Source organism: Phacochoerus africanus, chromosome 2, assembly GCF_016906955.1.
Source record: "Phacochoerus africanus isolate WHEZ1 chromosome 2, ROS_Pafr_v1, whole genome shotgun sequence".
NCBI lineage: Eukaryota > Metazoa > Chordata > Mammalia > Artiodactyla > Suidae > Phacochoerus > Phacochoerus africanus.
The window spans coordinates 166,208,923-166,222,821 of NC_062545.1; the positions used below are offsets into that span (position 1 = coordinate 166,208,923).

At 50.3% G+C, this 13,899-nt stretch overlaps 1 protein-coding gene across 4 annotated transcripts in view; it reads right to left on the minus strand.

The window, feature by feature from the left end:
* The window catches only part of MEGF11 (multiple EGF like domains 11), a 69,881-nt gene that overhangs the window by 7,464 nt on the left and 48,518 nt on the right, over positions 1-13,899 (minus strand). Inside the window, exons 10-17 of one of the 4 annotated variants that reach the window (XM_047767119.1) lie at positions 13,302-13,430; positions 12,699-12,827; positions 12,016-12,144; positions 10,448-10,684; positions 8,618-8,736; positions 6,267-6,333; positions 5,274-5,361; positions 2,733-2,789 (exon numbers count right to left, since the gene is read on the minus strand). In XM_047767119.1, the coding sequence (XP_047623075.1) occupies positions 5,315-5,361; positions 6,267-6,333; positions 8,618-8,736; positions 10,448-10,684; positions 12,016-12,144; positions 12,699-12,827; positions 13,302-13,430 (857 nt within the window). In that variant the 3' untranslated portion in view covers positions 2,733-2,789; positions 5,274-5,314. Of the gene's footprint in view, positions 1-2,732; positions 2,790-5,273; positions 5,376-6,266; positions 6,334-8,617; positions 8,737-10,447; positions 10,685-12,015; positions 12,145-12,698; positions 12,828-13,301; positions 13,431-13,899 lie in introns of those variants that run through there. The other 3 variants (XM_047767117.1, XM_047767120.1, XM_047767118.1) reach the window with 3 other exon arrangements.

Consider the following 13,899-nt stretch of genomic DNA (forward strand, 5'->3'; position numbering starts at 1 on the left):
GGGCCTTTGTTAGAGCGCTCATACAATCCTGTCCTATTAGAGGAAGAAACCAAGACTCAGCAAACAACACTGTGATCTAGGTCAGTGCCCCACAGCAAGAACCAGGACTAGAACTCAAATCTTTACACTCCCAGGCCAGAGCTCTTTCCTGCTGAGTTCAGAGAACACTAAGACTCTTTTTTTTTTTTTTGTCTTTTTGCTATTTCTTGGGCCGCTCCCGTGGCATATGGAGGTACCCAGGCTAGGGGTCTAATCGGAGCTGTAGCCACCGGCCTACGCCAGAGCCACAGCAACGCGGGATCCGAGCTGCCTCTGCAACCTACACCACAGGTCACAGGCAACACCGGATCAGAAACCCACTGAACGAGGCCAGGGATCGAACCCGCAACCTCATGGTTCCTAGTCGGATTCGTTTACCACTGTGCCACGACGGGAACTCCGAGAGCACTAAGACTCTTAATGCTTAGTGGTTATGATTTGGTTTGGCCTAGTAGTTACAGGAAGTAATTCCATTCCTGGTACAAACTAGGTTATTAAATGTTTATATTTTGGAAGTTCTGCCAGTTACGGGGATTATTCCATGTCTTTGACAAGTGTTTCTGTAAACTTCTTAACTGTGATGTTCCATTTTCCTCTTTTGTCCTGATGTGTTGGTCCCTAACACCTGCTGGTACATTTGCCAATAGGCCCTCTTTTCTTTATAACTTAAAGGGGGATTATAGCCAGAGTGGTGAAATGAAATCTGACTGCTAGCCTGCTAGGCCTCCCCTGTACTCAGAGGCTCAGCTGTATGATCTCCCAAAACAGGAATGAATGACACCAAGGCTGAGACACTGCTGGGTCCTTAGCTTTCTTTTACAGTTACGGCTGCAAGTCTGAAAGTAGCTACTCTAATCACAACACGCAGGACAACAAAATGCATAGGGAAGTTGTATGCTCATGTATGGAGGTGTCTGGGCCTGTCAGAGCTTATTTAAGATTGCGTCATATGTATTCTGAGAACTAGAAAGGGCTTAGAGATGTTTCTGTCCAATCCCCACGCCTCTTTGAGAAAGAAACTGAGGTCCCAGGTCACAGTGATAAAACAGTAGAGTTGTCTTTTCTGTTGTTTAGTCTCATCTACACTAATGGTGCTTGCCTTTATTTGGATAGTTTCAGAGAAAATGAACCAAAAAAATTGCCAGAATGATGCTCTCAAGAGCGCTGCATCCTTTGGGTGGCCAGGGGAGCCTGTGGGTTGACCTCCTGTCCTCAGATCATTCTCTTGGGTGATGCACGTCCTGACAGGTACTTAATGGAGACTTGTCCTTTCTGCTCTGTTGTTCAGAACACAATTTTTACTACTACCCATCCCTAGCTCACCCCACTTCTAATAACAATCCCAGCAAGGGATGGAATTCCTGTAGATGACTAGTTCTCTTTGGTTAAGATATGGTTGTGTCTTGGGTGTATCTAAAGCTAAGTTTGAAAGACTAGTAATCTGGGAAATTTGTCAGTCTAGATAAGTAATTTCTAAGTGTTAGCTGGGTGATGTGCTACAGAAGGATACTCTGAGGCTCTTGTCAGAAAAGGTCCCACTTTAGATTTACTGCATCAGAATCCAACATGTGAGCAGCTGTATTTTGTTTTTTGTTGTTGTTTTGGCCATGCCCGTGGCATGCAGAAATTCCCTGGCCAGGGCTTGAACCTGTGCCACTGCACTCTGTGACCTGAGACATAGCAGTAACAATGTTGGATTTTTAACCTACTAAGCCACTGGAGAACTCTTGAACATCTGTATCTTTAACAAGCTTTCCAGATGATTCCAGTGCACAGCTAGATGTAGGCCATCCACTGGGATTGTTGCTGCAGGTCAAACCTCTTTAAATTTGACTGAATCTTTTTAAAATAGACCTCAGAGACAAAAGGACAGTTCTATTACATTAATACCATTTATAATATGCATAAATACTTCTAATCTGTGATTTTATAAGATACTCAGGATAACCCTATTAGACTGTAGGACAAGCATACTTGTCCCAACCTTGCAGATAAGGAAACTGGGCCTTGGAAAGGTTGGTCATAGTTAATAAGTGACATAATTTCAAAGCCACTTACTTCACACATTCTGTCATTTTAAACCTAGGTCCCATGCCTAGGGTAGGACCTGACCTTTCATCTTTGGCTTTACCTGTATACTTCCTAGAAGGATGACATGATTTGCAGTTCCCACGTGTTGAAGGATTAGTCCTGGCATTCCTGCTCTCTGGGGCAGAGATCTCGTGAGGGTAAGAGTGCTTGCTGTACAATATTAACACAAGTTATCAGCTTCATTCCTTGTGCCCCAGAAAGCCGGCAGGTGCAGGGTGGCATTCCTCGCCAGTGCAATGACAAGAGGTCTCTGGGGCAGGTAGATTGACTTTATTTCAGATTTTATAATCAATTTAACTCATACTAATTGGTTGGATAATGACGTTCTACATTTCTGAAGACATTTAGTTGGCATCTATAAAAAACCCACAAGCGTTTGCTAAGCAGGTGCAACTGAAATCAAAAGATGAAATGATTATTATTATGATTGCTCTTCCTGGGCAGAGCTACCCAGCAGCCCCAGGTCCTGTGGTCTTTAACTTTTTGGGGGAGGGTGGGGGAGATGCACAGTTTGTCTCTGGTAGAATTCCTGGCCATTTCAGATCTGCACTCCTTATCTTGTTAAGCCCTTTGTAATGGGACGTCAAGATTGGATACTCTACCTTTGAAGCCTTTGTCCATAATGTATGTGTTCTGACGTCTATCCATTCCACAAGCACCTGCATAAAAATGGTAAAAGAAAAGGAAAATATGGGGGTGAATGAGGTTTAATTAGACGTCATGTGTTCTTTACTTTTTCTTTCTTTTTTTCCTCTTTCTCCCCTGTCCAGAAAATAAATAGTTCTTTACTGCTAGAAAATTATTCTGGGTTTAATCTACTCTAAAGCATCTTGACCATACAGTAATTCTTTAAAAGCTCCTAAGCAGTAATAATGAGCTACACCCCCGCCCCCAGGCATATTTAGCACTACTGCTCTTTAACCTTCACTCTGAATGTCTTCCAGGAGGTAATCAAAGGCAGTTCTCATGCCACCTACAGTCACTGTAGGTGAAGTTCCAAGCTCCAAAACTAGAGGATAAGGAATGAATCAGAACCAGTTCTTGGCTTGTGGGAAGGGTGTATGACATTCCCAATCCTAGTTCTCTTGGACTGTGGAATGTGATTGAAGACTGTTTCTCACCTTGTAGCGCGGGTCTTACTTCTCCCTTTCTGGATCCAAAGTTCAATTGAAGAGAACCAGAGGGAGGTGGACAGGTAGCTGACGTACTTGATTAGTCATCTCTCCAGGATGTATAGTCATTCTCATTTGCACATAATTGAGAGTTGTCTTTGAACAGTATTACCAGTGTTTTTCAATCCCAAGGATTTCTTTTTTCCCTTTTGGCTGTCACAGTTTATCCTAGGCTCCCACAATGCACAGTCCTGAGCCCCAGCCAGAGGCAGGAAGGGCATAAAGCTTCAGGGACCAAGCTCCAAAAAGAAACTGTCTGGTATTTTTAGTTTGGGACAGTAATGACTTGGGCTCACAGTCAAGGCCTTTTTTTTTTTTTTTTTTTTCCTTTCCCAGCTTTTAACCAAAGATGCACTATAATAAGGCAAGGCATGCAGCAAGTGCTTACTAAATACAGTTTGACTCCACTTGACTCCTCCTAGTTTCTGACACTGAAGACCAACCTGTGGCTGTTTGGATACCTCCCCCTACCTCTTCCATATAGAGTTTTCTAGTTGAATTTGCTAGAATCTATTCCTCTCTCTCTGTCTTCCACACATCAGTGAGTAATAGAGCAGAGCTAGATGGTTCAAGTCTTTTTCAAGTTTGCCAGTCTTCTAAAGGGCCTCTAGGTACCTGCGCCCTTCAGAAACATGACTGTGGCAGTCTGTATCCCTGGCATTATTTCAGCACTTTGTACTAGACAAGGGCTTCCTTTACCCTCCCCAAGGGAGGAAGACTAGACTGTTCACTTTTAACCTTTTTATAGAGCAGGAAACAGTCACAGGAGGGCAGCGACTCATCTGAGACCACACCAACAAGTGAAAAGTTGAGATGTGACTAGAGCACCGATGTCCTCGAGTATTCTCTCCCATTGACCACCAGCCTGCCTAGGTTTAAGTCAAAAGTTGACAGCATGTGGTGGCTCTGGCCACACTGGTTGAAGAGTGAGAGCTGAGCTGAGAGGATGCTCCCAGTGGAAAGAGGTACAGGGTGGTATGTGTGTGTGGGGGGGGGTTGTAATTGGTGGACTTGTTGACTGTCGTGGGCACTGCCTACAGCGCTCCCAGCCAGGAACACAGCTTCCTGGGTATAAGCCCATGGTTTTTGCAGCCCATGCCTGTTGTAACAGGTAGATGAATTCAGAACCTTCACTATAATTAGTGCTATTGGACCCAAAGACCCGCAGGGGTTGGTAGAGTTGCATTTCACGTGAGCTCTAGAAACCAGCTAGAGCCTCAACTCAGGCCCAGGTTGTCCAGTGTGCCCTTTACAGGTAGGGGGGCTTACTTTGTTGGGAGGCCAGATTCTCTGTTCATTCATTGCACTCAAAAAAACCTATGGCACCTACTCTTGTAATTCCTACCCATCATCCTCCCATTAGCAGGACTGACTTTCCAAGTCTTGTTTTTGCATCTTTCCCAAGCTACCAGGTTTGAGCCTACTAAATGCTCACAGTGGATGTTGGTGATACATCCTGCCTCAGCCTCTCTAGATCCCTGCTCAACAACTGTACCCTATGATCTGGGAGAGCTTGGTCTGGGGTTTCTCTCTGGGAGACACTGGTCTTTTTGGCTAGAGAGCCAACTGTCTGTCATCCACATCCACTGGTGCAAAGAATGCCAAAGATGTTGCCATCTCCAAGTTATTTATCAATAGCCATGGGTTGTATTCTGTGGCCTGTAGGGAGTACAGTTATGTTGTGTCCTCTTTACCTAATACCAGTTGCAGGTTTGTCCATATCCATTGACAGTGATAGGAGGAGAAAGGAGTGGTTTTGGGTGGGGATGGATCCAGACAGGTTTCCTTCTTTAGACAGGGAATTGGACTTGTAGATTAATTAGGTTGGAGAGAGGTGGGCTTAAATAGGGAGAGTTCTGGGACCATGGGGGTGAGTCAGGGGATAGGAATGGGGGTTAGGGTAGGTGCTGGTCTGGTCAGATAAGACAACCTCAGGGGCCCCGGGGTAGAGGGTGGGGCTGGGAGTCTAACCTGGTGAGTGTAGCTCAGCGGGGTGGCTGAGGTGTCTAAGTTCAATGTAGAAGTCCTCGGGCGGGTACCTGGCCTCCAGGGCACTGATCTGGAAATGGGAGTCTAGTGAGAGGAATGACAGGGAGGAGCCATTATTCCCAGGGCCCTGGTATGATTTGGGGGGGGGGGGGGTGGAGGCAGGGGGTGCAGAATACAGGGGGTGGGGCAGGCTGGAAGGAATTAGGGCTTTTATGTGTAGCATCCAAAGGAGCTAGAGCCATCAGGGCTGGGTGAGGGGGTTCACTAGAGCTAAGGCTATTGGCCTTTCTACCCCTCACTCCCCAACCCACATAGGAATTGGTGCCTGCTAGGACACTGGGGCAGAGGGAAGAAGCCCTTGGAAGGGGCACCTTGGTAGGGCTTTCCCAGATGGTGAGCGCATCTTTTGCCTCTGTCTAGAATCCCCACATCTGGGCCCTAGCTCTCTCCTTTGTGGTCCCTGGGTCATAGCCACCCTCTCCCTATCCCCTAATATAAGAATGAAAGGAGATCTTGGCTTCGTTTGCTTATGAGAACTGATATAGGGGCCTGGGTTTCTTATCCCCACACCCCTTCTCCCTGGGGGAAAAAACCATGCTTAACATTTATGTACTGGAGTTCCCGTCATGGCGCAGTGGAAACAAATTCAATTAGGAACCATGAGGTTGCGGGTTCAATCCCTGGCCTCACTCAGTGGGTTAAGGATCTGGCATTGCCCTGCGCTGTGAGCTGTGGTGTAGGTCGCAGACACGGCTTGGATCTGGCGTTGCTGTGGCTGTGGTGTAGGCTGGTGGCTACAGCTCCCATAAGACCCCTAGTCTGGGAACCTCCATATGCCGTGGGTGCAGCCCTGAAAAGCAAAAAAAAAAAATTTATGTACTAACTTTCCCCTGCACCTGGAATAGGGCCCCTGTGAGTATGGGAGGAGAAGAGGGTGGGACTTTGGCAGGGGACCAGACTCAAACCACTACTGACCTAACACGTTCACATAGCTGTAGGGGGTCCAGCCTGCCATGTCTCTGTCAAGTGACTTGTTACTGAGCTGTTTGGAGAGTACGAGAGCAAGTTAATACCTAGCACCTCTGAGATGCCCCAGCCCAGCTTTTGCCCTTGCCCACCCTTGTGCACTCACCCTATGATGACCCTGACCCACATAGGTCCTAGATGATTGAGGAAAAGGGAGAGCTAGGTATTCCATGATAGGTTTCTATGGTGTGGTAGAGGCCAGTGGGAGCAGAACACATACCCTGTCTAAGCTGTCGGGCTAAAACTGTTGGGTTCCCAGGACCTTGAGACAAAGGGGAGCAGAGGCAGGGCCTCTCAAGAACCAAGAACTGGCTAAGCTAAGCTAGCTCTGATGGGGGAAGCAAGTCAGCTGGCTGGGGCTGAGCTGCGGGAGAAAGTGTGCCTGCAGTGTCTGAGCTGCAGTGTGAGGCCATCTCCAGCAGGGAGCAATGTGCTGGCTGTAACATCACTGTCACCTCTGCCATCTGGGCTGAGTGAGTTTTCCCTTTCGTTTGACCAAGGGAAAGCTTCAGAGTAGGATACCCTTATGGTGCAAGCTTTCCTCTTCCTGCATTCTCATAGGCTGAGGCAAAGATGGTTGTACTCATTTCACAGGTGGGGACCTAAGTCCTGCTTGTGGGCCCTGCTCATTGTCACACACAGGGTCAGTGACAGAGCTGGGTCTACAACTCAGGTCTCAGCTCCCAGACCCATTTCTTTTACATGTCATCACAGTTGCCTACCTCTGCTATAAATGTCCTATCTGCTGGGCTGAGGGGTCCTTGACCACACAAAACCACTCTAGACCCCTGGGGTGAAGTGAGCCAGAGGGTCACCAAGTGGACTACTCTGTAATAATTACTCCAGCCCTTTGTTGAGTGAAAGAGGGAAGCTGGTGCTTCCCTGTTAGAATGCGACTAAGGATGACTTGGCACAAGGGACTTGGCTTCTCATCCCTGGCATCCTTTGTGGCCTTGATAATGTGGCTCTAGTTAATCAAGGACCTCCTATTTGGAAACTTCTAGATTCCTGTCCCTCAGCTCAGATAAGCCTAAAGCTGTGAAGCTGGGTATGGGACTGATGGCCACAGACTTTGCAGATCAACCTCAAATTACCCTTGTGTACAACACTTGCATTCCATAGGAAAACTGAGGAGGAGAGCCCCTGAAGAATGGCCTTGGGGCTGAATAGTATCTATGTTATTGTTATTAGGGGGTTCAGGGTGCGCTGCCACCAGCTTTGTGGTAGCAGGTGTGATCTGTGGACTGGTGGACGTTTTCTCTGGGGCAGGTGGGGAGAAAGGATTCCTAGAGCTGTGAGGTAGAGGCCTGGAGGATTAAAACTGTGCTCCTGTCCATGTTTCTGGGCTAGGATGGATGTTAGAGGAAGCCAGGAATCCTAGGATTGTCCTACCCCCCACCCCCAATGGTCCTGCCATCCTGTGTGTGCACACGCACATGCAGATGCACATGCTTAGGTGGGTGTCAGCAGGTGTGCAGCAAGAACCTGTCAACCTCATGGTCTTTAGGACTGTTCTTATTTCTGAACCTTTCGCTCTGCCTGTTATGGGTCCTGGCACAACAGGGGGGCTTGCTATACATGTGTGCTTGTCCAAGGGCCTCTGACTGTGAGAGAAGTCCTGCTGTCAGCCAGCGTTACGCTGGGAGCTGTGAAGGAAGGCCCTGTCCGGGGGTGGTGCACACCTGACCTTGAAGGCTTACAGGACTCACTGTTAATGGGAACACTGGCTGTGGCTGATGTTTGGTTTTCATGTCCCTTGTGTTAATTCTGATGGCAACAGATGGTGGTGGGTGTGTACTGGTAACAAGTAGTACATCCAGATGTAAGGATATCAGGTGGTACCTGAGCAATAGTAGTTACTTCATAATGTTCTGGTCGCACACATGGTGTTGGTAACATACTTCAGTGGTTGGTGGTGTAGTATTTTAACATGTGGCAGAAGTGGTGGCATGGTTATGTGTGACAAGAAGGCTATGCATGATTACGTGATGATCACATGACTTGGTACCCATTGGTTACAACAGGTTATGGGGTATACATTATACTGAGTGATGCTGTGGTTGGTTACATGTGATAGTGTACTGGTTACCTGGCACTTGTTGGCCCTATGTAACCTACTGGCTTCCTGGTACATGCTTCACAGAGTGTTTACATGGGCTCACTGGGCTATGTTTACTGTACTGGCAGTTGGTTCCACCTAGACCTTGGGTGGGGTAGTGGTGGTGCAGTTTCTCCTGGGCAGAGGTGATGACTCATTGGGAAAACAGTGGATGGGGGCTGGGGAGTCAGGGGCCCGGTACCTTGGTGGGGCTGTTCCTGTCCAGAGTGCTGGCCTGGCTGGTGGCAGGCCCCCCGCACGCCAGTGCTTGGTAGCTGGAATTGGAAAAGCACTGGGCATGGCTGCTACTTTGAGACAAATCTGGGAAGAGAACAAGGTGCCACATACCATCATATCCCTGCTCCTGGCATGAGACACCCCTGAAACTAATGCTTGGGCTGGGCTGCCTTGAGAGTGCTCTGTGGAAGATGGCCAAGTCCCCCATCCCCCCGAGCTTCCTGGCATCTACTACTCCCCTGGAAATCTGTAGTCCCTGATTTGCCCCTTTCCTTGTGGTGGCCCTCCTTGCAGCATGCAGGATGCAGGTTAGACTTGCCAGTGTGGAGGGTGGTACCAGCATGCGAAGTGTTAGTTTGGCAGCCTGAGATGTCCTTAAGTCACCACATAGGGCTGAGCTGACCCTTCCCTGCCTCCCCCAGGGTCAGATCCCAGAAGTGAGGGTATAGAGAGAACCTCTACCCCTGGCCTCAGCCCTGCCCTCCTGCAGATTCTAGGACCTCCACACTGGGCTGGGGAATTCCAGTGGAATGCCATGGGAAAACCTGGCCAGCCTTGCTTATTAGTCATAGAAAAAAATCCCCAAATCTTCTCTGTAAGCTTTGGGATTTCATCAGAGGATATCTGCTTTGGCTGAAACCCAGGGAGGCATGCAGGCCAGGAGCTCTCTGAAGGCAGGGTCTGCACCTGGGCTGCTTCTGTCTATCCTGCAGCGCCTAGCACAGGGCTGGCCAAATGGTAGGCCACACCTAGCAGGAATGCACTGACGTGATCTTGGTTTTCTAAGTCCAAGGTGCAGGAGGCTGCAAGGTAGCGGAGAGCAGTGGAGTTAGCTGGAGAGAGCTATCATCCTTGTGCTCACCCAGACAGGCCCACCCTCCTGGGGTTCAGGCCTGTGGGCAATTTCAGAGCATTCTGACCTCTTATGTTTATCTGTTCAATGGAATATGAAGCAAAAAGCTGTTTTTGTTTTTGTTTTTTCGCTATTCCTACAGCATGTGGAAGTTCCCAGGCCAGGGATCGAACCTGAGCCACGGCACTGACAATACTGAGTCCTTATCTGCTAGGCTACCAGAGAACTCTCTACAAAGCTGTTCTTATTTCTAAGGCAGCAGTCTGGGATTAGGGGAGAGGAAGGATCTGGCCCAAAAGCCCTATCCCCACCCCTCTCAGACTCCCAGATAGAATGCCCATTGCAGTTGTTACCATGTTTGTGGACAGACTGGATTCTGGCAGGACTGGCCTGAGGGATATTGCCCAATCTTTCAAGCCTTCCCCAGGTCAGTCACTGTGCCCTTCCAACTCTGGGAACTGAGAGGGAGAGTTGCTCTGAGGCCATCACCAAGGAAGCAATAATGGGACAGGGTCTAGACGCTGGGCCCCAGGGCAGGTTTCCTGAGGTGCCACAGGCATCAGGCTGGGGAGTTTCCCCCGGAGCATTTAGGAAAGTTACTACTGCTTATTGTGGGTGCTCTTGTGGCTGAAGCCTGGTGAGAAGGATGGGAAAATCTAGGGAAATGGAAGGAGGCTTCTAATCATACCTATTCAGAGTGGGCACCCAGGAAATGGCACCCCTAAGGAACACCATCTACCTTTCCCCAGTAAGCTCCTGCTCCCCACCCCTATTATCTCTAGGAGAGTCTGAGCATCCAGCCCCCGCAGCCACCCTGCAGGCATGACCACCCACCATAAACAATAAACTCGGTTGTCCCTAAGGATACCACGTGGCTCCTCCTGGGCTGCATGTGGAGGGCAGGGGTGGGAGGGAGGTACTGGGGACATAGACAGTCCTTACCTGAAAGGGAGTAGTCAGTGCTGGTCATCCTCATGGCAGGTGTATAGGAGACGCGGGGAGCCAGGTCTCGGCCCTTCTCTTTCTGTCGCCGCCGGCGCCAGGCAAACAGACCCAGCAGCACCACAATGAGGAACAGCAGGAGGACGATGCCTGTGACAGCACCCACCGAGTGCCGTTCTGCACCCAGTGCTGGGCTGATCTTGGTGTAGGGATTCAGCTCCTCCATCATGAGGGCAGCTGCGGGTGGAGGGAGGGGCTGAGCCTAGGGCAGGCAGCTGCGGGTGGAGGGAGGGGCTGAGCCTGGGGCAGGCCGCTTGCTCTTCAGATCTCCTCAGCCTGGAGCCTAGACTCCTCTGACATTAGGAGACCTGGGTTCTGGTCCTGGCCCTATTCTTCAGTCCCTGTGTGATCTCAACCCTCACATGCCTGTGTCTTCACCTACAGGGGGAGGGGTCCCAGGGTCCTGACAAAGAGCAAAGGTGATCATGGATGGGAAACAAAGTAATGCTTGAGTATTTTACTGTTCTAAAAATGTTACAGATACTAACTCATTTGCTTCTCAGCAAAGGGCAGTTTATAAGTCCTCGAAGACGAATGATTTCCCTTTCACAGGTAAACTCACACCAGCAGGTTAGGTAACTTGCCCAAGATCACGTAACCAGTAATTTGTAGGATTGGGTTTCTTAGGAATCAGGAAAAATTGGCCTTAGCCACTCTCCCTGCCTACCAGCTTTGTGACTCAGAGTCCTCAGCATGGGGATAGTTATTCCACTGTGGGCACAGCAAGACAGAATGGCAAGGAAAGCCGTCAGAGCTGTACCGGCATGCCCAGGACTAGTGCTCATAAAACCCCTCTTGATGATAGACGTGTGGGCTGTCCCCCACCCCCCATCAGAATGCAATGGAAATGTCTTTTGGCTCCTTTTCTGTAATGTGAATGCTCAAGTGCCCATTCTCATCCCCCATCTCCTGGAACCAACAGCAAAAACCACTTAGCGAGTGCCCACTCATGTACCAAGCACTGTACTGAGTCTTTACTCACATTTTCTCACCTTGGTCCTTACAACTGCACTGTGGGCCCTTCTCTAACTATAGACCTGGAGCTAAGGTTGAACCCCTTTGGGCTCTGCTGCTCTCAGCAGAACCTCATGTCTTTCCCCTTCGCATGTGGAATAACAGAACCAGCAAAAGGAAATGACCTGCCCAAGGACACCTAGCAGGTAATGGCAGAACCAGAATTTGACCTTCGGACTCGGTCTGCTGACCTTTCCACAGAACTAGCTTGTTACCCGGCTTGGCTCACAAAACTTAACAAGGAGGAACAGAGGGAAGTAGTGCCTGAGGGTCTTCCTGCTCCATCTGCCTCTCCAGTGCCTGGAGACTTCCCCTCCCCAGTCCACCCCATTTCCCTCCTGCTCTCCTCCCAAATGTGAACAGGAGGAAGTCACAAAGCATCCTTATAAAATGCCAATAGTCATTCCTGTTGGAATCTCCCTAGAGGCTGCCTCTGTGGGACCCTTTGCCTAGCCCAGCCACCTTCCCCAGGGTCTCTGCCATCTGTGTATTACCTTGGTCACACCTGATCCCTTTGAATCCAGAGCTGCAATAACAGGTGCCTGTGACGTGGTCACAGGTAGCATTGTTCATGCACTCACATAGCTGCTGACACCCATAGCCAAAGGTTCCTGGAGCACATCCTGTGTAGCACGAAGAAGAGTTGGAATAGACTGAGATATATGCCCACTCAACCCCTCCTATCCCCTATGTGGGCAGCTGAGATGATTATTTCTGCCTCACAGAGTGCAGCCTCTTTCTCAGTAGCCTCCTATGTGCTGTGGTTTGATACTTGGGACTAGGCAGAATACCTAAGTAGCTCTAAGTAGGGGGACCCCCCCCCAACCCCTACATCCTTCTCACCTGATCCATATTTACACAGCCGCCTCCATGTGTCAGGCCCAGAGCTGGGTGCCACAGGGGCTTTGAAGAAGAATCAAACAATGTCTGCCTCCCTCTACTCGCTCACTAACCCCCCTGCCTGCAACAAAGCCTCTGCTCTGTCCCAACATCCCCCATCCCCACCCAAACTGGATGAAGAAACTCTCCAAACACCAATATAGGCCCTTTCTTCAATTTTTCTCCTTAGGAGTTGCTCCAAAGATTAAGGGAGCAGAGGGTGTAGGGCCCTGCTGGGTGGACATTAAAGGGGGAGGCCTGGCATTGACACCCAGGGTGAGGGGTCGGGACAGCTTACTCTGCTCACAGTGTCGCCCCGTGAAGCCCGTGCGGCAGGTGCACTTGCCGCTGATGTGGTCACAGCTGGCGCCATTCTGACACTGGCACACACGCCCACAGTCCTTCCCATAAAATGCTGCTGGGCAGCCTGGAGAAACAGGGTAGAGGCAACTGTGAAGGTGCAGTTAGTACAACTCCTGGCCGTTTCTGAGCATGGGGTGAGAACTAGTGAGACCCTGCACCGAGCTTCTCCATGCTGTGAACCCTCACGCCAGAGGGGTGGAGAGTCCTTTGGACCAAGGTCCCTTGGAATGAGAGACCCAGCTGGTATCTCCTTGCTGCAGCCACTAGGCTATTCCTCCCTACTCTGGGCCTCTTGTCCAAGGAGAGCTGATTGCTGGGGTACCTTATAGCCCTGACCTTCCAGGACGTTGGGCCTATCAATCCCCTGAATCCAGCCAGGCTCCTCAATCCCAGGGGTTGCAGGGGCGGGGTGGTTAGCTCCCCGCCCTGGGACCTGCCTCCACCCTCCCTCCACTGCAGGCCCAGACGATGCCCAAGGCAGCCAGCAGGCCGCAGCATGGGATTCCAAATAGCTGGGAGGCTGGGAGGCGGGGCTTACGCTGAGTGCAGAAGAGTCCGGTCCAGCCGGGGGTGCAGTGGCAGGCCCCATCCTCGGCGCTACAGCTCGCCCCGTTGTGGCAGCTGCATGTGTGGAAGCAGGCGGGGCCCCAGAACCCAGCTGGGCAAGCTGGGGGTGGGTGGGATGCAGAGGGTGGGGGCAAGGCAAAGAGGGGCAGACGGAAAGGGAGGGAGAGGAAGGGGGAGTGCACGTCAGAGCCCAGATGCCAGGATGCACCCAGGTGGCACTTCCTGGTTTTCAGGGGGCTTGACCACTGTTCCCAGAGTTCTTCCACTCTCCTCTTGGCCCAGTCACCCAGGATTCCCATTAAGCTCAGAGTCTCCGTCCACTCTCCCAGCTTTGAAGGCTCTGAACCTTCTCTGTCAGGGAACTGACCGTGATTTGGAGCCTATGGCTATGTGCGGTAGACTTTGAACACTGCAGTTTAGGGTGTGAATATGGTGTAATAACTTTCCCACAAGGATGGGGACTTTCCCCCACAAGGGTAGGGACTCTGTCTCTTCTTTCTGCGGGGGACCTCCCTGGAGATGGCACGTGTGCCTTCTCCCTCAGAATGGAAATGCCTTCAGGCTAGGCC